A 24,274-nucleotide genomic window follows, 5' to 3' on the forward strand; every position below is an offset into this window, starting at 1 on the left:
TCACTCAGCATACTTTAAATCTCACTGCACATTTGTCACTCTCCCTTGCAGTTGCCTTCGTGCAATCCACCTCTTCCCCATTACCATCTCTCACTTGTCACTCAGGCTCCATTCAAACTTCCATCGTCATCTCTATCACCAGCGTCTAGACTCCAGGGAGTCTTGTCCTAATTCCAATCACCGCTGGGATTCTGTTCTGCTGTGATGGGCCATCGGAGTCTAATTGCCAAAAACTTCAAACTGAATTCTGTACATCAATAAATCACATTAAATTCCCTCTAATTATCTCTACTTATTGAACTTTTTTTTGTTTTTGTAATATAATCATATTTATTGTTCCTGCTGTCTCTATGCTCTCCTTTTCTTTCTTGTCTTTCCACGCACCCCACAACCAGTCACAGAAGATGACTTCCCCTCCTTTAGCATCTTTCTGATTAGGCCTTTTACTGTTAAAAGTGAGTTCTTGTTCCCAACTGTTGCCAAGTGCTTGCTACTAAGAGATTATCCTATACCTGAGGTTCTGTTTATAATATTGTTGGGCCTTTACTTCACAATATTTAGCAACTTGAGATTCTTTCAACACTTTGTAATTCTGGGCGCAAACAGGACTTTCCCTCCTTGTGGTATCTATCATATGAAAGAGACTTTGACAAATGACAGATATTTTTAAATAGCAAGGATTCATATTGGATGCTTTACAATTATAGGTGAACGCCCCTTTTGATCATGGAAAGCCTGATTTGAAGGAAGAAATCCACAGGCAAAATTGATATTCAATGGAGTTTCATTTTTATATGCCTAGAGCCGCAAACCACTAGACCCAGGGTTTTACAGGCCCACAGTTTTGTAAAGAAATTGGGATGGTAATTCTCATGGATCTGTCGCAACATAAAAGCCCTGGAACTATAATCACTCTCAAAATGTTCCATGTTTTCCGCATCACATCAATCCGCACTGAAATGGCAGTTACTAAGGTTACCGTAGTTAAACCCTTCAGTTTTATAAGCAAACCCTGAGCTTAATAAAGACATGTTAAGCTTTTTGATTTTGTACAGTGTTTTTATGGGTTTAACTCTATGATGAGCAAAAATAATACCTGCTATATTAGAAAAACATGTCATCTGAAAGTAAAGGTGAACTCTTGTTTACATATAACCCCAAATACTACAAAACCACCGAGTCATAGTTTAATTCAGCCTCCAAGTGTAATTGGATACGAGAACAGATGCAGGGAGTGGAGCTATTACTTTGTGAGATCAAATGTGAACTCTGACCCTTTGGCCAGCTGGCAACCAATACACAGAGGGACGGATGTCACGCATGCTTTTTTTTAAGGTCATCTTATTGTTTCTATCAGTTAAATTAAAGAAAAGGTTAAGTTAAAGAAATAAATATAAATTAGAACGTATGACCAACTCATTCAACCCCGTTCACTTTATCTGACACAAAGTTACTAAACATGTCCATGGTACTCATAAATATAACAAATAGAATAAAACAGATAAGCAATAAGCAACTAAATCTAACTCAGAAAATGTCAGTGTGTATGTAAGTTTAATGCATAAATGTATTTTCAGCATATTTCCCACCCGAACATAAAAGCTATAGACGGATTATCAGTCTATGCCCTGACATCAGCAGATAAGCAGACGAAGGTCGCGAAGACTAAACCACTGCACCACTACGTCAGTTGTGGATCACTGTGACACTGATCACGGTCGAATTCTGTGTGAAACCAACAAGAAACACACAATGTTGTTAAAAATAACGGCAGTGATTTTAAGCAGTGCTGCCGTCATGTTCGAACTCTTTATTTAGATGGATGGAGTGATGCGAGCTCAGTACAGCTGCAGGACAGCAGATGGCACCGCTGCATCGTCCTGTGGTTTGTACTTGGCACCGAGACTCGTCCACGTTGTTCTCACTGTCTGACTTCGCTCCAGTTCCCCTCCCTCTATCCCTCCCTCACTCTCTCTTCCTCGGTTTACAGTATACACCTATCTATCTCCCACAAGCATCAGCAGTCTCTTCATCAGTCTCCGCGTTACGGGCGCTATACGGCGTAAAGCATGGCACCTCTCCGTCCCGAAGAACCGGGTTCAGCCGCTGCGTACCTCTGCGTCTTTCTGTTGACCGTCTCGGCCTGGATGGCACTACCGGGACCCGTGCGCTGTGGCAGCGTGGCTTTAAACCGGCGAGGCTGGGAGGATCGCACGATTGACTTGAACGGCGGAGAAAGAGGCTTCCTGCCGGGCCAGAAAGCAGTCGGGGCGGGGAGCACACCCCGCTTCAGAAGAGCCCTGTCCTGGGATAAACAAATGTCCCTGCTCAGCAGCTCGTTCGTGCTCAAAGGGGATGCGACCCACAACCAGGCGATGGTCCACTGGACAGGAGAGAACAGCAGCGTAAGTAGCCTCTCTCCTCATCCTGTCCCGTCTCGATCCACTGGTTCATGCACCGTCCCTATAGCCCCTTCTTTGTCACCTTCCACCATCCGTCACTCCAGCGTCAGCGCACATCACTAGAAACAAGTTATTGTTCTCGCAGTAGGCTGCTGCTGCTGCGGCTGCTGCAGACGCACACTGCGCGCCTCTCAGGGAGGAGAGGCACGGTGTGGTTTTTATGCACCCAGGTGGTCCACCTGGAGGCGCGGTGGATGTTTAAAGGCTCCGGGCTTTGTTGAAGCATCAAGACTTTTTAATGGCTTCGTTCAGGGGGTGGGGGTGGCTCAGGGTCACGAACATGTTATTGTCTGTTTATTCTGCTCAGAGAAAGTCAAACATTCATAATGGAACGTATTATTACCGGATTCCTTACTATGAACTCCCCTTTTTCGTACGTAACGTAATTGAAGTAAAAGGAAGAAATGGCTCATTTTAATTTGGGGCAGAGGCCAACCGGATGGGAGGCGGTTTAATGTTCACTTAGTGCCCCGGGTCCCCTGACCCCAATTTGCATTACAACCTCCCGTGCCATTGTGTACCATGACATTAGGAAGTCCAAGGACGCACCGAGCGCACGGAGCCAGTGTGGAGACAAGGGGTGCGCGCTAAACAGACAGCTGGGTACTTGATTTAGTTACATGAAGCCATGACTGAAATATTGATGGAGCCTTTTATTCATGAATTTTGCAGTGCCTTGTTTATTTGTGGTTTGGAACCCAGTTTGGCTTAAACGAAAATGGATGTCCTAGTATAGGCTACTTTTTTACGCCTTCCCCGCCACTGTCCATTTAAATAAAGCACATGTAGGGCAGATTTCAGACATTTGTGGCATATATATGATATAGATCCCTTTGACAACATTTAACAATGTTGTCAGAGGGGTCAAAATAGCAAAACCCACAGTCTACATAGACATATTTTTTAGATGATCTGTGTTGTGGGTGAAACAGCCCACAACACATGTATGATACAGCTATTCTAAGAACATACTGTGTTTTTTCTTAGCCTTCACTTTAATCACAGCAGCTACACTAAACAAGAGTAGTCTTTGTGATGTATATTGACAGAGGCTGGGGTGGGGAGGTGGAAAATGGTGTCTGGTGGGGACATCACTTGGAATGAGAGCCTTTTTGTCAGACTATCACATTAAATGTGTCCCTAGAAGTAGCTGTAACCACTCCTGGGGGTGGAAAAATAATGTGAAGGAGGAATTTCCTGAACTTTCATAACAAATTGATTGCTAAATAACATAATGTAACAAATGTAGGATTATGGAGGCTAAGGAGAATTTAAAGGTGCTGCAGGCAGCTCTGCTTGTTGGTGGGTAGAAATGCAAGTAGAATTTAAGGTCAGTGCCAGTAGCTAGAGCTCATGAAAGCACAGTATACTGGTGTTTGCTGTGGGAGAGAGATGGAATGACGATTTGAATGCAGGTGTCCTAAATGTTTAAGTAGTCTAAACTATACTTTGTCTCCAGCTATTATGTGTTGTTGTTTTTCTTTTAAACTTTTCTAAAGGATTACTTGTGGAAACTAAGTCTAAGCCTTAAGCTTCCATATAGGTTTTTCCAGTTGCTGGTTGGCTAAATTCAGCCTACAATGATGTTTTTCTGTTCTTTTTTTAGCAGGTTGAAAATGGTTGGTTTTAAATGGTTTCTATAAAAATTCTAATGGGATGTGCTTGTGAGAACTGCTTTTGATGTGAAGTTTTTATTCTAATTGGAAAGGATGAACTAGCACGCTAGGCTTGATTTCATTGGGAATTTTAGCACTAATTAGCTTAACTTAATTGTGGCATTAAAGCAGCTAGATGTCACTCTTTTGACAAGATCATCAAAGCCCTGATAAATAATAAGAAGGTGTTAATGTATCTTTTTTTCTAAAATCAATAACACAACAAATCAAAGCAAAAATAAATTAATTTATTCAGACAACAGTACATTGATTCTTTAGTAAATATAGTTCTTAATATCTGTTTGAGATCAGGGTCTGGTTTGAAATAATGAATGTGCTCAAACAAACAGCCCAAAGTCACTATTGAGAGCAACTCGCCACAAATCAGTAATGACTTGTGGGATTATACTACTTTGGCATTTAAGACGGGGCATTTAATTAATAAAAAATTGACATTCTCCCAGTGGACTCAAGCCTATCTTGCAGTGAACTTCCTGTCTTCATCTCTTCTTCTTCTTCTTTTTTTTTAATCGAGGCAATGTATCCTCAGGGATCTTAGCGCTCAGACTCTGCCAGCCATTGGAACTCCAAGTTTGACTTATCCTCAATTAACTTGGTGGGTATGTACTCTGAAAGGTCGATGAGACTGAGTTCATCCCAGCCTAATAAACACAGAAAAATGGTGCCATTCAATTTCCCTAAGGCTGACATTTATGAACAGCAAGCAGATTGATGGAAGGGAAAAATGAATTTCTGCCTCTCTTCTTGTTTCATGATGTCATTTTTGCATCTTTGATGTTCCAAATGTAATTCCTTGATGAAAGGGTCAGGAGTGCAGAAGACTTCAGATGTCGCATCAGTCTTGATGATGGCTTGTCAGAGATGTAATAGAGACCACCTAGCAGTTAAAAAAAGGATAACATGCATGCCTCCCTTTAGGTATTCAGGCTAATTATTGCATGTAATGTGTATATGCTGTTCTGGGCCCCGTCAACTTCTGACCAGACTACAAAGTGTTTTTGTGACTTATTCAGGTACCTTTAAAAAGTGCTGTCATTAAAAATAGTTTGCTCTGTGTACTCTCTTCTGTCCCCGTGGCAACTGTAACTTTACTTGGGCAATCCTTGATTAGTCAATTGATGGCTTAGAGCACAAAAGAGCCTTCCCTCAGGCTACCTCCAGAGGTGTCTTTGAAGAACAGAGAACACAGTTATATGTGTGTGTGAGAGAGGCTGCTTTAGAACAACAGAGCAGTGAGGAGAGGTGGAATTTAGATCCAGACAGAATCAGTGCAGCAGTAAAAATTATTTTCAGTCCAAGTTCTACCTAATTGGTATTTAATAATCCAAAACGGAACATGTTAAAGGTCACAGCTCCTTGAAAATATTCATGAACCACAAAAGACTGAGAAGATAAAATAATACCAAAATAAATAAATAAATGAACTGCTACTACTTAGCTGATTATCCAGTGTACTATATGTCTGTAACTGTACATAGTAAATGCATATGCACTCTGCATCTCTCATTAAGTAAGTACAGTTAGGTACCATATATATTTGGACACTGGTACAAGTGTAGTTTTTTACCTGTTTACTGACACATACATGTATTCCAATTATAGTTATATAACGGACTTAGACATAATGTGTAAAATGTGAGCTTTCATTTGAGGATATCCACATTCAAATTGGAGGAAGGGTTTAGGAGTTCCTCTTTTTTTTAGTTCAACCTACTGAATTAAAGCTGAAAGTCTGCACTTCAACTGCATCTGAGTTGTTTCATTTAAAATTCATTGTGCTAATGTACAGAACCAAGATTAGAAAAAAGTTCAAAAAGTTCACTGTCCAAATATTTATGGACCTAACTGTATGAAAGAGAAAAGAAAGCAGCAGGCTTGTTATATCGCACACTTTCAGGTTGATTGAATTCTTTTATCTGCACTACCATTGAGTTATTTCTCAATGTTAAAATTCACTTTTTAAACCTGCTCCTGCTGCTAAAGTAGCCATTGTGATGAAATTCTTAATTGCTTTTCATGGAAATCAAGTTGTTATTAATGATAAGAAAAGTCTCCCCTTTCCAGTATACAAGAGAACTCACCAAATTATTTGCAATGGCACCACATACATTTATTTACCCAGTGACTGATTGTGCTTTTCCCAAATACTGCTCATATTCAGAGAAATGTTCAAAGAAAAGTATATTCACATATCTCACTATTATATTACAAATATAATAGTAGTAGTTGTATGGATATGGAGTGATTGCTATATGACACTACTAACGATGTATAGTCCATTAAATTGCTTTAGTTCTTCCATAAACTGAAAATGAGACAGCATGTAACTCATGATGTTGATCAAGTTGAAAAATGTGCTAAATTAATATTATGTTTTAACCAATAAGACTTCAGACTAACAATAAAAACCACATATACATCAGGAAAGTGTTTGCCTGAGTCATACGTTAAGGTATCTGAATTTTATACAGCTGAAGTTCTTTTAGAAGCCAGAGGACCTGCTCCCTGTGGATTATTGAAAGAATGCAGGTTTAGGGAAGCTCTGAACTGGAGTCACTTTGGATGGAGTGATTATACCAGACTTCTGAATGATGGAAACCTCCGTTATTGAAAGCACTCTCTCTTCTTGACTTGTCGACTAGCCTGGGGGAATTCTGTGTTTATTTCTCTCCCTTTATTTCTAGGTCCTCTCTGTGGTGATGTGAAGCATTAATGTCTACATGTGTGTCCCTGATGTGCAGATCTGTACTGGCTGGGAAACAGCCCTCAATATTTAGTGGAGTTTCTCTATAAATTTTTTGTGGATTGATTTTTTTGTGGCAATAACATCGGCATGTCAGTCACACTGCTTTTAAATTTGCAAGCCTATGTGTGCGCTTTCATATGTCCCTGCTGTTGTTGATTTTTTTTTTAAATTTATACAGCTCCAAATCACAACAACAGTCACCTCAAGGCATTTTATATTGTAAGGTAGACCCTACAATAATACATAAAGAAAAAAACTCCAACAATCATATGACCCCCTATGAGACAGCACTTTGGCAACAGTGGGAAGGAAAAACTCCCTTTTACCAGGAAGAAACCTCCAGCAGAACCAGGCTCAGGGCAGCCGTCTCACCAGTTGGGGTGAGAGAAGATCACTTTGAAGACCATTGTGGTCTGAAAACTCTTGCTCACTCTGTCTTTAAAACTAACCCTAATCCTAAGGCCACATTTTGGAGTAAAGCAGAATTTATATATTTTTTGTTGTATGCTGAATGTTGGGCAGCATGGTCATGCGGTGATTAGCACTGTTGATTTGTAGCAAAAAACTTGTAGGTTCAATTCCACCATTTGTCCTGGGTGGACTGTGTGGGCTTTGCCTGCACTCCCTGTATAAGTTGGTACCCCAGCTTCCTCCCACAGCTAAAAGACTTGCAGTTAGTAGGGTTAGGTAAACTGGTGATTCGAAGTTGCTCTTAGGTTTAAATGGTTGTCGGTTTCTCTATGCTAATCTGTGACTGACTGGCAAGCTGTCCACAATGTACGTATGGAAAAATTTGGACAGTGTTGGGGAGTAATGGAATACATGTACCAGCGTTATGTATTTAAAATACAAAATATGAGTAACTGTATTCCGTTACAGTTACTGTTTAAAAAGGTGGTATTCAGAATACAGTTACTTTGTTGAAATAAATGGATCACACGGCGGTCTTTTCCTGTTTCATATGTTAGGCTATGCCCTCTCTATTTTTGGTAATTCCACGCCGGTGGAAACCCTAACAAAACACGCATTAAGAGGCTCTAATGCCTGTGTCTTAATCTCATGGCCCATGTCACCTCTACTTGCGGCCCGCATAATAACATGAAAAAATATTTTTACAAATGATTTAATATGAAGGCAATAGGCAGAGTGTTACAGGCATAGCCCTAAAGAATGTAGCCTCATGGGTAGTGTAGTCCGTGCTGCAGGGAGAATGGACTACTGTACCCGTTATGTCTCTGTGAGCGCGAGGGAGGGAGAAAAAGGAAAGTCGAAAAGTACGAGTGGTCACCAAGCAGAAACGGGAGCTGGAAGCATGTAAATATAATAATAACCACTGCAGCCAAAAAGAGTGCCTGACAAGCCCAGTTGTAAGTAAGCTATAAAGAATGGACTGTACACTGTGTTCGTGTTTTCCAATAAGTTCAGTTGGAGCAGCCTTTCAACGCCTCTCTCTGTCTCTCGCTAGCAAAGTTGACCCAGACAACAAAGTAAAGCTATTTTTCGGCTACGAGCCCGACACGGAACCCGATGTATTAGCCAGAAGTCCCTTTACTACGGTTCGGAGCCGCGGACCTGTTTTATATACGCGCGGAATAGTTTGCTATACGAGATTGCTGCAAAAAGTGCAGCCATACCTAATGTCCACCCTCCTGTTACTCATTTATATTTAGATTTTAACATCTAGTTGGTATTGGTATAGCGATTACCTTCAGCAATAGTAATAAATCACACAGCAATAGTACATTCATGTAGTTGTAAAAAGCATGATGATATATTAAGTCAGACCTTCCCAAAGTGTGGGGCCCGCCCCCTAGGGGGGGCGCAGAGCCATTGCAAATCGGCCACGATTTGTTCCCCGGTTCAAATCCCGGACAAACAGTATCCCACCGTTGTTTATGTTTTTAAACCCATTTTGCACAGAGAGGCATTTTTTGAAAAATGTATTGATAGCAAAGTTGAATATTATTACACAAGAAAAAAACAACTACACATAAAATAATCACAGCTGACGCCTCTGCCTTTCTAAATGGAGGGACAGTAACTGCGTGTGTATGTAAGCGTGTAAAACCTGCAGATAGTCAGATTAACAGAAACAGTATTTTGTCTCTATCTGCCATTCTGCAATTGATCTCATGTAAATAATAACGTGGCGCACAGCGTGACATGAAAAAAGGCACATACCTTTGACGTTGCGTGACGAACTCTGTATTCCTCGTCCACACGTAAACGCAAAAAAGGAGTTTTTTAAAAAAAAATTCGGTGATTCGAAACGCCGTTTACGTGTGGATGAAACTACTGCGTTTTCAAAAATACCCGTGTAGGTGCGGACGTAGCGTAAAAGAGTTCGTAGTTTATTTTATTACTACCTGTAATTTATTGCAGATTACTCGTATTTGCTTAATTGTTTACTAAATGTTTGAGGTGTGAAATAAACCGCAATGGAGCAAAATATGGGTGTGTGCGGTTGGAGGATGTGTTTGTGCGCGTGCGTGCGCCCGTGCACGCGCAAGAAGGGGGGGGGGGCACATTTTTCTTGTAAAACAAAGGGGGGCCCAGCAAAAAAAGTTTGGGAACCACTGGAGTAATGTAACGGAATACGTTACAAAATACATTTTGGGGCATCTGTAGTACAATACATTTTAAAAGTAACCTTCCGAACACTGAATTTGGATGCAAACCACATTACTAACTAGGGGTGCAACCAAATAATTTCTTATATAGAATATCAGTCAGATATTGACTCAAAGTGACTGACTCAAAGTGACTGAGTGGAAATCTGTCACAATCTATTTAATTACATTTTACATTATTCTGCCCAAAGCTAATGTACCACTTTCAGTAGCATGACTAAAAGCTATTTTCAGCTGCTTCCTTGTCACAAGGGTCCCACAGCAGTTGGCGCTGCATGTTTGAATTGGCACAGTTTTACACCAGATGCCCTTCCCAAAGCAAACCCAAAGGGGATTTGTACCTCTGGCTGGAATTGAACCGGCAACCATAGCGAATATGTAGTAGCACGACTAAAAGTCCTAATGTCAACCTAAAGATGGCTCTAGATCAGGAGTCAAATTTAAGTCTAAGTGATGCACAGCTCCCCAAAGTGAGAAGCTCATAGCAGTGAATAGCTGTTTCCACTTACCTCTGTCATGCTCCTTGACATTGCACATAGAATAACTACCTAAGTATACTCATCCTTCTTTTCACCATTTTCAGTCTATTCCTCAATTGATAGTATTAATGTCAATGTTATTGTCCACATTAACTGTTGTCTTTGCGTTGCATATGTACAGAATATTAGGTAATACCACCTTTAACACACCATCCCTATTGGATACCTTGCTGACACCATCTTCAGATTGCATGCATCATTTCAGTCAGTTGGGTCCGGGGATTATCTGTCTGCTGCATACGTCTTATCTAAACATCACATTGGTTGAATTTAAATAGAGTATTTAGAGGGAGCTGGTTTCATAAGAAGGTTGCTTTCCTTTATTTGCATGCAAAATCATAGCTCATGCAGGTGTGTACACATAGACACACACACGTCCAAGCTGTAACAATACGTGGCCATATTCTTAACATGCACGTGCACACACACACTTGGGTCTCTTGGGTCCTGACTTAATGTGAAAGGCATTTGTTCACGCTTCACATACTGAACAGACAGAGGTTATTTGGCCCCTGGTCGTTCTGCGGTGGAAAATTGTTTGCACATGTGAGGAGAGCCTTTCTCGTCATTTATCTTGTCTGTCCTCATTGGTCCTGCTTAAAAAGATACTCCAAACCCCAGACTGTAAATCATCAGAGCTGTTTGCTCACTTCTCCTCTATCTCTGTTTAAAATGAATCCCACACTGTCTCCAAATTATAAAGTGCACTATCACCACAACACGCTTGCCAACCAGCAAGGCCTTCAGGACACATCTAAGCATGTCACAGTGTCACTCCACAGTACTGAATGGCTCCTGGCTTCATTGTCAATTGATGCTTGCTGTGCATAATGCTACTGTAAGGGTTTGGACGATATATCTCTGTCATCTTATGTCATCCCAGGACTGCTTTAAAATATTAAATGTTCCAAAAGCTATATTTTGAATTACAAAAAGTCTAAGCCACTTTTGCAGAATAATAATGTTAGTTCAATATTTTCTTAGTGGATTATGACCAGAATTTCTTTGGGGTATCCAGCTATATTCCAGCATGCAAAACACGGGAATTGTCTGTGACTATAATATTATTGTTTCATACTAATTCCATCTACAACATGACAGTTGACATTTTGATGATTTATGTTCTTTATCATGAAAATAGATTGCTATTGTGACCAAATCCATTAATCACAGTGAAGGAGTAAGATTATAATTTTTCAGAATTCCCTTCAGAAGTTGACTGAGGTGCTTCATTACTCTTGATGCCAGTGGAGATCTTTATACTGGTGAAATAAAGATCTTTATACTAAATGAAAATACATGATATGACAAACATTCTAAGTAAACTTGCCTTTTTGTTACTTTCTGAATATTATAGCCATTTAAGTGGTTGAAGTCAAAAACATACCAACATAAATATGCAACTTAAACCAGTGTTAGGTTTAGCTACTCACAACCACATCACTTAAATCTAATCTGGCTATCTAACACTGCAGGATGGTGATAGTCCTGAGTTTGAAGCACGATGTGCATATATCTATTGGCACAATTAACACAGACTACAAGTGCAAGTTAATTATCTGAAAAATAAAAGCACAGCAGACCATCAAGCTCATTGTTCAATAAGATCTTTATCCGAAGCCTTCATCAGCTTTGGCACATGGCTGCTCTTTGCCACTTGGCGGTAGGTAGTGTTTGCCAGTTCGATGCTATGGTTGACTTGCTAACGAGACCTTGGAAAAGTACACGAGGCAGCATGCTACTGTAGTGTTACTGTCTAATTAAGTGTTCAGTGACACCAGGCAGATGCTGGTTGCCCAGGAGCTAAATAAAAGCATCGAATCACCTTTGAGTTGGAGGCTATTCTGAGGCTGCTGGTGTCAGTGCTCACAGACTGCTTGCTCTGTATTGAGGTGCATCTGTATGTGAGGTGCATTGTTATACAATTATTCTCTTTTCCTGTATGCTCTTTAACTTTTTTTCTGGCTGGAAACCTTCAAAGACTTTTAAAGTTACTGAAGATGTGTGTTTACTTGTATATTTGTACATGCAATGGATCAGAGGGATACTGGTTACCAGAGCGGCTGCCAAAACAGCTAGTTGGCAAACTGCAGGACACAAGAAAGCCCCTCGTCTGCTTGAACATTCAAATTTTCAGCCCTTTGTTACGGTGCAAAAATATTCTCAGCATGTGTTCATTGTTTTTCCAGATTTGTCCCTGTAAACAGAGGGCTCTCTTTTCTGCTTCGTTCCCCTGTTGTTTTGTGCTCCTCTCAACGTCTTCTACAGCTCAGCTGTCATGGTCGAAAGTTCCTGTTCGTGTTGCCCTGGTAACCCACATTGGAATCCTGTCAGGGTCTTCCAGTGGTTTGGTTCCTGATATGAATTTAGAATGGCCCCTCACCATGCACGTCTCTGAGGTCCTGCATATTTTATGTAGAGCTCTGGCATAAATATATGCCAGTCATATTGAGATTGTCAGGTGAAACCCTTGTACCTCCAAGCGTGAACTTTTCAGTAACAAAGGAATGTGACCTTTGGCTTTGAGGCAACCATAGTATTGGATTCTGACAATATTTGTTAGTCTTTGTCTCAGCCAAGTCAGATATCTGGACGACCAGCATGATATTTCCAGTTTTTGGAGTCATGGTTCTCTTTGCGTGATTTCATTTTAAGTTTAGTGGTCTGCTGACCTCTCTCACAATTAGGACAAACACCATATTAGATCAAGATTCATTACCAAAGACTTCATGGGACTAAACCTTTGTATTCACAGTGTCCAGAGGATAAATGCTTTCATGATAAATTAGATTTATCATGAAAGCATTTAGAGTAGATGGCACAGAGCACAATCATGTTCCCCACTGGATGTGTCATTGAGCACTTTTCACACTTTTACTGTCACTTATTTTTTTACTTTTATATTTTTGCCTGGTTACTTAGGCAAAAATATAAATATTACACACAGTGTTATAACCGGTGTCTTGAGATCTAAAGCAGATAAAGTTCACAAATATGAATTTTATTTGTGTCCCAAGGACAGCCACTTACATATACTGTATTATATTATATTATATTATATTATATTCATTGGCCTTTTCATGAGTGTTATCCTTTTGGGTGTAAATTAAAAAAAAAAACTGTCAACAGATTATTGAAAATGAACTCTTAAAAAGACCAGTTAACTTTTCACACATTTTTTATGGAAATTACAGTGCATAGATATATAACGCTTGCTGTATTTTTGTAGGTTTGTTGTATGTTGTGTGTGTGAGGGGTGGTGGGAAATGTTTGTCTGCCTCCAGCCACTGGAGGACTAGTGGGAAAGCTCTCCCTATAGCGCCCCTCTGAGAATTGTGAAATGCAGTCCAGCAGGGTTTCTCCAGTATTTCGCGTTCACAGTAACACACTTAGAGATTGGATCTTCTTTCCTTTGTGCTAAGCCTTTGCCTTTCTATCAGCCCCCCTCAGAATCTGAATCCCACCTCTCCCTGTGGACCGGGTTTATTTTCATTTTCTTTTGTAAGCCAATTGTGCAACAACAGCATGAAGCTTTTCACACAAGCCAGGCATCAAGAAGAATTGTCCTTGTTTTGGGTGGCAATTGTTGAAGGCAAGTACAAAAATACATAGTAAATGCTCAAAGTTTAAAACTTCACCATTATGTTTGATTTTTATTTATTCCTTTTTTTTTAAGTTCAAGTTCATTTGCTAGTGTTGATGGGGGTTTGTCCACTGTGTTTCATGTGGACAAACCACATGAAACACAGGCGATGCAGCCATCTACAAGAAGAATTTAGGGTGTGTCATACTTCCATATGCTGACAAATGAAGTGGAAGCTGAGAAACACTCAACTTGGGCTTCAGTGACGCCTTAGTTGTGCCACAAGCTGATTGCCTCCACGTCTATGGAACACCAGGACTGATGTAATGAATTAATTAAATACATCTCTGAAAACATCTGAGCACTTTTGCTCAGATGTTTTCACTTTTGCAAAGAAGCTCTATCTTGACAACCAACCAGATATCTGAAAATTAAACCAATATTTATTTAATTGTTTATTTCCCATTTTAATTAATTATTTCCAATTTTATTTAATTATTGCCACATAATTAATTATTTAATGGTGTATTTAATTAATTCATTATGTCAGTCCTGGCATTCCATACACGTCATGCTGCACTGATGTCAATATAAATTTTATGTGTATTGCACATTTCATTCCATGTAAACTTAATGTGCTTATCAAAAGAAATAAAAACATAATTATTTTTTAAATGAATTGGGTTTTTTAACGAATGATCTTAGGCTTTCTGATTTTCATGAGCTATAAGCCATAATCATCAAAATTACAAATTAAATCACAAATTTGAATTATAAATGTAATTACATTTATACAAAAACACTCTAACATATTTGAATTTATGTGTAATGAATATAGAATATATGAAAATGTACTTAATTCAAATAAATGATAACTTCTTGACAATATTTAGTTTTTTTTAAATACACTAGTCTTACCTGGGTAATGTGGATTCATCTACTTATATTTAATTGTTTAGAAGCACCTAGCATCATGGAAGTTTTCTCCTTCATTTTTAAAGGCTCTACGAGGCCCAGTCATGCACTCCTTCTGGCTAATATTCACTCAGACTTTCCTTGAAGCGAATCAAGTTAATCAGCAGTTAATTCGATTTTTCACACCCTTTCTTTTTACTTAAAACAGCATTAATTAAAGCAGTGGTTCCCAAACTTTTTTTGCTGGGCCCCCCTTTGTTTTACAAGAAAAATGTCCCCCCCTTCTCGCGCGTGCACGCACGCACGCGCACAAACACATCCTCCAACCGCACACACCCATATTTTGCTCCATTGCGGTTTATTTCACACCTCAAACATTTAGTAAACAATTAAGCAAATACGAGTAATCTGCAATAAATTACAGGTAGTAATAAAATAAACTACGAACTCTTTTACGCTACGTCCGCACCTACACGGGTATTTTTGAAAACGCAGCTGTTTCATCCACACGTAAACGGCGAATCACCAAACTTTTTTAAAAAAAAACTCCTTTTTTGCGTTTACGTGTGGACGAGGAATACAGAGTTTGTCACGCAACGTCAAAGGTATGTGCCTTTTTTCACGTCACGCTGTGCGCCATGTTATTGTTTACATGAAATCAATTGCAGAATGGCAGATAGAGACAAAATACTGTTTCTGTTAATCTGACTATCTGCAGGTTTTACACGCTTACATACACACGCAGTTACTGTCCCTCCATTTAGAAAGGCAGAGGCGTCATGCTGTGATTATTTTATGTGTAGTTGTTTTTTTCTTGTGTAATAATATTCAACTTTGCTATCAATACATTTTTCAAAAAATGCCTCTCTGTGCAAAATGGGTTCAAAAACATAAACAACGGTGGGATACTGTTTGTCCGGGATTTGAACCGGGGAACAAATCGTGGCAGGCAGGATCAGCCTGATATTATTTGTATCCCGCTGTAACTTTACTGTATATAGAGCTAACATCTCCAAAATGTCAGGAGTAGTTAGTCATTACAACAAGTGTTTGTGAACTAAAAATCAAGAATGTGGGATACTGTTTGTCGGTGATTTGGAGAGCCAAGCGCGTGCTCCCGAGGCAGGGAAAACCAATTATTGCCAAGGAGACCTACCTTGGCACTTGTGCAGGTGAAACCAAAGGGCAGATATGCTTCACCATATTTTCTAGTCTTTGGCTTAGAATGAAGTTGGTTTGGAAACATATTCAGCGATGCTTCATCTCCTGCTTTGCGTTTGTGTGGGCGCCCCCTGCTAGCAGTGTCCAAGCCTTGTTTTTTTTCCCGCTTTTCATACCGCGCCCCCCCCTAGGGGGCGGGCCCCACACTTTGGGAAGGTCTGAATTAAAGGTTCTCTGGTAATTCCTTGTGGATGAACGACATACTTTTCAAACTGGGAATTCTGAGGATTCTCTGAAATGCTCTTTTTTTATCATTGTGAGAATCTGTGTAAATGGATTTCAGAAAATTGCAAGGGAGCTTCTTCAGGTTTAACCACTTAAGCCCCACGCCCCCGGTATCGGGGGCAAAAAGGAGGAGATCACGTTTAATCGGTTATAACGCGGGTTGAGAAATATAAGTCCAGACATGTGTGGTATCCACAGAAACCTCAGAATCTCAGCTAAAATGTCATATAAACCATTTCTACAACCACCAAACACACCGAAAACAAGCCGCGATTAAACGAGCAGTTACGTAAATGCGCAGAAGTCCGCTAAACAAACAAAACCGAACCAGAAATTCTTCAGACTTCATGTAACCGGTTAAAGATAGGCTGGTTAGCTTCCAGAGCTATCACTGACTCCACACACCAAGTTTCACCACGATCAGACCAAAATTCACGGAATTAGTCGCAAAAGAAGACCACAAAAACACACAGCGGCGCAAATGCGCTAAGACAGAAATTGGCTTTCCGCCGTTATTTTCGCCGGTAGCCGGTAACCACGTGATTGCCGGTAGTTACCATGCCTACCTAGCCGCATCAGAGCCATTTTCCGTCAACAACCTCCATTTTAGACCCACCTACAGACACGTGACTGGACAGACGCCACATGCAATAAATTTGGACACACGTGGGTTTTGGCATTACAATGTCTGATTGGTTGAAGTGACGTGAACGTGGCATCGTTACTTTGAATCTATTGGCTAAAACGATTAAAAAGAGGTGTCAATCACGCAAATTGACCAAAAGAAACCAAAGTTACAGCCCCTCGGAGTTTAAAGGGCCAGAGGCCAATGAAGCGCTCTATGCGCACGGCAGTAAAGGGCCATTACCATGTAAATGTGTGGTTAATTCTTCCAAAATATATTTTAAAAAAAAAGCATGTTTAGGCCTGTTAATAAAATTTATTACTTTCTGCTCTTTAATACCTAAAAAAATCAACTGGCATGGTGTCCAATTGTGTGCCAAAATTGGACATTTTTGTACAACGTCTGGATATTCATGTATTGACAGGGCTGTAGTTTTTCACTGTTTTACTTTAGATACATAAATCTTTGCACAGATGATGTTTATATGTTAGTTACTAGATTTCTGGAACCAAATGTGAGCTGAGGCATATTTTTAAAAGGGTTATATGCTAAAAATTACAAAAAAAAAAATTAGGCGAGAATAAAATCTACTTACTTTTTCTGTGTTCCAGTCTCAGTAACTTTGACACAGTAATATCTGCTTTAATATTTACACCTCTGATTAAATTTCCCAAGTGTTAGCTTTATTTTGATACCAAGATTGTAAGGACAGAGTTTGTAATTGCAGAGAAATAATCAATTTAATTTGGGCATTACATTTTCGAGCAGGAAGCTCAGAAACCCCCTTCGGGCTTACCCAATTTTGCATTTTTAGAGAAATTATTTTATAGTTGATGTAGTTTCATAGTTTTCCTGCTTTCCTGATTGGGTGAAAATTTCCCTTAATGCTAAAGTCCAGGTTTGAACTGAAACCTGTATGCAATTCAAAGCAACCTTGCCTCCCATGTTCAGGAATGATGTTCTCTCTAGCTATGCTCGCACACTGACACACACCTACACACAAGTCGATTTGAAGCAGTAAAAACAGGAATTATTCATGTGTTGATGGACATGAAACTTGCCAGTAATAATTCTCTTTCCCTGAAAAAAAAAAAGTGGGCTGAATGTTTGTGACTCATGTTGATAGCAATTAGCACACCGGTGTATCATGGGAGGTGTGGTGTTGGTGGCGAGCGTGTGTGGGAGGAAAGGAAATGAAAGAAGGGAAAAAGGGAGAACAGGCAAACAGTAACTGTGCACTGAGGCTTCTTTTATCTAAACTCTGCATACTCCTCGATTGGTTTTTAACAAATGTGCTGTCAAAAACAGTGGTTGTTTTACATGAAAAAGACAAGGCCATGCGCTGTGATCTGACGCTGGCAACAATATAATGGGCTCCCAGGCTGCTACTTGCAGCTTGCGCTCTCCCTGTGTCTCTCGTCCTCTCTGTGTGGTTTACTTTTGGTTGATTGAAAGGAGATGTGTGCCAGTGAGTCAAAGTAAAGATGCAAAGCAGCGACAAATTCACTTAATGTTTGGAGTGCAGCTTGTCACAACAGTGGCATCAGGTGATTCCAGTCTGCATTGTAAAAGAAGAAGTTGGCAAGATTCTAAAAATAGTCTTAAATACAAACCAGGGGTGATTATGTGGCTTTTAAAATGCAGGTTAGATATTTTAGTGTGAGGTGTCCATCTATGGATGCACCAATAAGCACAAGTATTTCTTCTTTTTCCTTCTTTCTAACACAGTTCTGCAGTTCTGGTTAGGAAGCAGAAGATAGCACATATATTCCAAATAAAGCAAACAAAAAAGGAACTCGGTTAAAAGGCCAGAAATGCAGAAAAAAAGGTAAACTATTACAAGAAATCCTACGAAGAAACACCAAAATTCAACCTTGATATCATGGTGTCTGCAAAAAGTTCCAAAATCCTAAAACTAAAAAAGAGCAGAGGTGCAGCGCTGTATCCACCTTCAGGCACTTATTACTGCATGATAATCCTCTTCTCTATCAGCATAAACGCTGACAATAACACCACAGGCTACATGTGAGTCATATGGAATAAATTATTATAAGTGCAGAATATGTACATGAGTGATATTTTTATCTTGTCACTCCCTGCCAAAATTAGTTGGCAGGGAGTTTTATTGATCACTCAGATTGCTTTGCATTTTAGACCCCATTCCTACATGTCTGCCACATTTGTACAGAAAATGCATTTGCAGGTTGAGCAGCAGAGTTGAGTATGTGAGTTGTGCCAATGACAAATTTGCCAAATCTTCTCTGCCAATGCCAAACAGATTTATTGCCAAGAAGCATTGTTACAACAAAGAAATAATTGACCAAACACAAATTTACTCTTTTTCTATGCTACGTTTATCTTTATTAACAGGTGATGAAACTATTACTTAATTACTTGATTCAGCTGTCTTGGCTAACTTTAGACTAATTTTTAAGAGTAGTTGTTAAACCATCACCTGATCCTTTCTGAAAGACTGGTTTATATGAAGAGTTTCAATCAGGATTTAGAGTAAATCATAGGACAGAAACAATCTTGTTATGGCCTCTGACATTTTTTTTTGCTTGTCCTGTTACATCTCAGCACAGCTTTCAATTAAATATTTTACTACAGAGATTACAACAGACCATTGGTAAAGGAACTGCGCTGCATAAATTCCAATTTGTGCATGCAAATGGGGAGTCTTGCTCATACTCTACAGTTAGTCATGGAGTTTCAAAGGCTTACATGCTGGGACCAATACTTTATACATTATACATCCTTAACTTTGGCAGTATTATTAGAAAACCATGCATTTTCATCATTATGCAGATGATACCAAGCTTTATTTTTCCATGAGTTACATAATATAAATCAACTACTTAAACTACAAGGATGTCTTAAAGACAAAGGCCTGGATGACATCTAATTCTCGCATGATGCTTTGATGTTTTCTTGTTCACTCATTTTTTTTCACTAACTGCAAAAAAGACCGAGGTGGTGGTCCCCATCTTTAAGAACGGGGACCGGAGGGTGTGTTCCAACTACAGGGGAATCACACTCCTCAGCCTCCCTGGGAAAGTCTATGCCAGAGAGGAGAGTCTGTCCGTTAGTCAAACCTCGGATACAGGAGGAACAATGCGGTTTTCGTCCTGGTCGCGGAACACTGGACCAGCTCTTTATCCTCTCAAGGATACATGGGAGTTTGCCCAACCAGTCTACATGTGTTTTCTGAACTTGGAGAAGGCATTCGACCGTGTCCCACAGGGGGTCCTGTCGGGGGTTCTCCAGGAGTATGGGGTGTCTGGCCCATTTCTACGGGCCATTCAGTCCTTATACGACTGTTGCAAGCCCTTGGTCCGCATAGCCGGCAATAAGTCGGACTTGTTCCCAGTGGGTGATGGGCTCCGCCAGGGCTGCCCTGTGTCACCGATTCTGTTCGTAATTTTTATGGACAGAATTTCTAGGCGTAGCCAAGTGGCGGAAGGCTTTCACTTCATGGTCTCTGGATCTCATCTCTGCTTTTTGCAGATGATGTGGTCCTGTTGGCTTCATCAGGTGATGGCCTCCAGCTCGCTTTGGAATGGTTCGCAGCCGAGTGTGAAGCGGTGGGAATGAGAGTCAGCATCTCCAAATCTGAGGCCATGGTCCTCAGCCTGAAAAGGGTGGAGTGCCCACTCCGGGTCAGGGACGACACCCTGCCCCAAGTGGAGTAGTTTAAGTACCTCGGGGTCTTGTTCACGAGTGATGGGAGAAGGGAGCCGGAGATTGACAGACGGATTGTTGCAGCGGCTGCAGTGATGCGGACGCTGTACCGGTCTATTGAGGTGAAGAGAGAGCTGAGTGTAAAAGCGAAGCTCTCAATTTACCGGTCGATCTACGCCCCTACCCTCACCTAACAAAATGAGCTGTGGGTGTGACCGAAAGAACGAGATCGCCAATCAAGCGGCGGAAATGGGCTTCCTCGGAAGGCTGGCTGCCTCTCCCTTAGAGATAGGGTGAGAAGTTCGGTCATTTGGGAGGGGCTCAGAGTAGAGCCGCTGCTCCTTCACATTGAAAGGAGCCAGTTAAGGTGGTTCGGGCATCTGACAAGGATGCCCCCTGGGCGCCTCCTGGGCGAGGTTTTCTGGGCATGTCCCACCGGGAGGAGGCCCGGGGGCAGACCCAGGACACGCTGGAGAGATCGGCTGGCCTGGGAACGCCTTGGTGCCTTTGCAAACATGCTTGTGTGTAGTCCTCCAAAATCCCCACAGCATGTAGCGTGATGTAGATGATACTGTGCATAAGTTGAATGCTGACTGGTTGAAAAATGAGCTGCAACAAGAAAGGAGGTGATTGTAGAGTTCAGCATGAGTGGGAAAAGCGCAAAAATATTTAATTTTAAAATAATTCAGCATGAGGAGAATAGATAACAGCTGCTAACTTTTCAGCTCTTAATTTGCTATAAGTCTGATCTTTTCCTGGCTGGGAACGACCAACAACAGCATAACCAAGAAGAGTTCACAGGGTTTGTGACACTGCCCCCGGTGACAGTAAATAGCTGCAGCATGTAGATGACTTTTCTACATACATGCCCCCCCCCCCAAAAAACAAACAAACAAACAAACAAACAAACAAACAAACAAACAAACAAACAAAACAAAAGAAGAAACAACACACACACACACATACACACAATTATTTACTGGCCCATGCTACTCCACAATATAGAGAGACAGTTTTCTTCCTCGTGGCTTACCTTATTGTTCTTACCTTCTCAAGTGCTCTCTTTGGGGACAAACTTCAGAGAAGTAATTCTACTGAAGCACCCTCTCTGTGACAGCCCTGCTCTGGGAAAAAGAGACATTTGAACCCTCTCTCTGTGCTTGAGAAGGTCTGTTTATTATTACAATTGGAACTTGTTTTTTTCTGACCAAGGAAGAAAAAGCGAGGTGAATGAATGAAGGAATGTTGAAGCCTCTTTGGAATTATGCGTGTAAACACAGGCAGTGCATCACTCAGGTAATGAGATTCTCCTCTCTGCTTAAATTTGAAAGCCCCTCAGCACCCAAGGAGAACAAACAATCCCCCTTTCCAACCTTCTCTTTCAGAAAAATGCAAAATGCCACATTTGCCTCTTCTCCTGCCCCTTTCCTTCCTCGTCTACTTCTCCCCACTCTGTGAATCTGGACAGGCTGTTTGTATGCAAATATATTGTTTGGATGACCCCCTGCCCACACACATACACAAACACACGCACACACAGAGCTTCAGAGCTGGCGTGCTGAGGTGAACAACACTCCAGCAGGGCAGCAGTGGCTGGCAAAAGAAATCTTGCTTTCCCCCGGCCCCCACTTTAGAAAAAAAATTATTGTGTGTTTTCAGCAACAGGCCCAACTAGTTATCTCCTCTCTTGCTGTGGTTAATCCCCTCTTTCATTATCATCTTTTTCTTTCCATTTGCCTCTGAAAAACAGCTTAGGGCCAAATGCAGCTCAAACCACCAGGCGATATCCGGCGTGTGGTGCTTTTTTCTTTCTCTGGGAGAGATCTGTGACGCTGCTTTTGTAGAGAAGTCCGTGTTGATTTGTGGGATCATTGTGTAGGTCATTGCCAGATGCGTGTATGCTTCTGGACTGTGTGTTTTTTACAGAATTACTCATCAAAGTCAAAAAAGGGTTTCTAATGATACACCTAGCCTGTAAAAATCGGGTGTCAGCTTGTAAATGCCAATGTGAAGTCACTTTCCTCAACAGTTTCTGTTATTACAGTCTCAAAACTCTGACAACTACTTGAAAATGTAGTTTTGGCCATTTGCAAGTTCATAGGACACATGGGCATCTGGGTAGTAATGTAGACCAAGGAAAAAAATTCTTTATCTTGAAAAATCTAATATAAGGTGAATTTTCTACAGCTGCTGACACAGCACAGTTTTTAGCCTTTTACTGGGACCAGGTTGCATCTGTTATAAAAAGTCAACCTGCCACCATTTAGTCTGGAGCACTATAGTGACTATAGTAAAAGGAAGATTATTTCCATCTGCAGTCATTTATATTTGGCAGCAGGGCTCTGTTCAGGGACCTCCCTGTCTTCCATAAGGGGGAGAGAGAGCACAACTTCCCGCCCTTCCATGTGCACACGTGGAAAGCCAGAGGCAAGGACAGCAGCAGCATGAATCAACATAGAACAGAGCACGCATTAGCAGCAAAAGATATAACACTGTTTGAGTCAGATAGAGCATCACAGGGGGAGCACGGGTGAAAGCAGCCTGCAAAGCGGCTTGCAGTGTGGAGCAGCTGTGGGATAAGATTTGAAGGGTATTAGCTGAGCCATCAGATGATATAAGCTGGCACTGAGATCAATTGATCTGATGGGATGGCAGCTGAGCTTGACTTGACAGCCTACCTGAACCAATGCTGTGCATTTCAATTTTGAATGTCAACCATTGTGCAACATTCAGTCAAGGTGCTTTGTTGCATCAGATTTGGTGCTGCCCAGAAGTTTCAGAAGTGCTTCAATAAATTCAAACGAATCTGGGCTGTTTCTTGTGGAAAATCAGTATGGATGTAAATTGAGGGTGATAGGTCATTTTATAAAGCCTGTAAATGATGAATGAATGAATCCAGTCTTTAAGTGATGAAGTATGAAGTAATGAAGTATCTATTTAATTTGAACAAGCCCTAAAAAAGGCACTGATGATGATGTAACTACAGCCCAGCCCATGCAGCAGTATATTAATGACTAACCTCGTATTGTGGATGGATTATCTCAGTTGTTCTCCTGACTGAAGTTTGGTCCGTTTACAGCATCCTGCCATGCAATTGCATTTGTCTCTAACCATCAGACAATCACGTTTACTTCACTCGAGTGGAAAAATGTTAGCGTTCATCAGCTTCACTGTTTATATTATGCTAACCATAGCTGTGTAGCTAGCCACCACATAGCACATCATTATATACCATCTAGCCCAACTTCAGTAACCCTACAAACATCACTGCTGTTTAGTTTTCTGTCTTCATTTATGTTGAAAGTAATAGCAGAGCTGTACGTTTTAATTTTTTCAGAAATCCCTCTTCAAACTCTGTTAAATTTCATAGATTTGGTTTTCATGGATGCCTGGATGTTAAACTTCATTGTTACACCTGGTAGAGCAGACACACTGATCATTTTATTTAAGACGAAATAATTTAGACAGTTTTTAAATCTCATTGATGCTGCAGTGTTCTTTTGACTTTGGGACCTGAAGTAGAGTGTGGACCCGGAAAAGGCTAATGATGTCAAGCTTAAAGACCAGATATTGAATTAAAAACCTTTAGTTGGGTTTTTTTTTCATTTTGACTAATATTGAATATTGAAAAATAATTTTTTAAAATTGACTTCCATGTTAAAAGTAGCCATTGTTCTTCTAGTGTCACCGGCTTTTTATTAAAACAGTGGTTGAAACGTTCTTGAATGATCTGAACTAAATCAAGTTTATCTCTTCTCAGATATCCAGATGTATTTCGACCAAATCAGGTACATTTACCTCGGGTAGATTTTCATTTATTAAATGAAAGGAGAACTGGTGTATCGTGATGTAAGTTCTAGGCAAAAAAAAATGATTAGAGCAAGCCGCACTAAGTAAAGCATCATTGTGGAACTAGCTTTTTGAGGCTGCTGTAAGTTGCTCACATCACTGCAGTGGTTTCTAATGAAAGT

At 40.5% G+C, this 24,274-nt stretch overlaps 1 protein-coding gene across 3 annotated transcripts in view; it reads left to right on the top strand.

Annotated features, from left to right (window-relative positions):
- Positions 1-1,091: 1,091 nt before the first annotated feature.
- The window catches only part of sorcs2 (sortilin-related VPS10 domain containing receptor 2), a 353,182-nt gene continuing 329,999 nt past the window's right edge, over positions 1,092-24,274 (top strand). Inside the window, exon 1 of one of the 3 annotated variants that reach the window (XM_063470278.1) lies at positions 1,092-2,405. In XM_063470278.1, the coding sequence (XP_063326348.1) occupies positions 2,070-2,405 (336 nt within the window). In that variant the 5' untranslated portion in view covers positions 1,092-2,069. The remainder of the gene's footprint in view (positions 2,406-24,274) is intronic. The other 2 variants (XM_063470277.1, XM_063470279.1) reach the window with 2 other exon arrangements.

Source organism: Pelmatolapia mariae, linkage group LG3_W, assembly GCF_036321145.2.
Source record: "Pelmatolapia mariae isolate MD_Pm_ZW linkage group LG3_W, Pm_UMD_F_2, whole genome shotgun sequence".
In the NCBI taxonomy this organism is placed as follows: domain Eukaryota; kingdom Metazoa; phylum Chordata; class Actinopteri; order Cichliformes; family Cichlidae; genus Pelmatolapia; species Pelmatolapia mariae.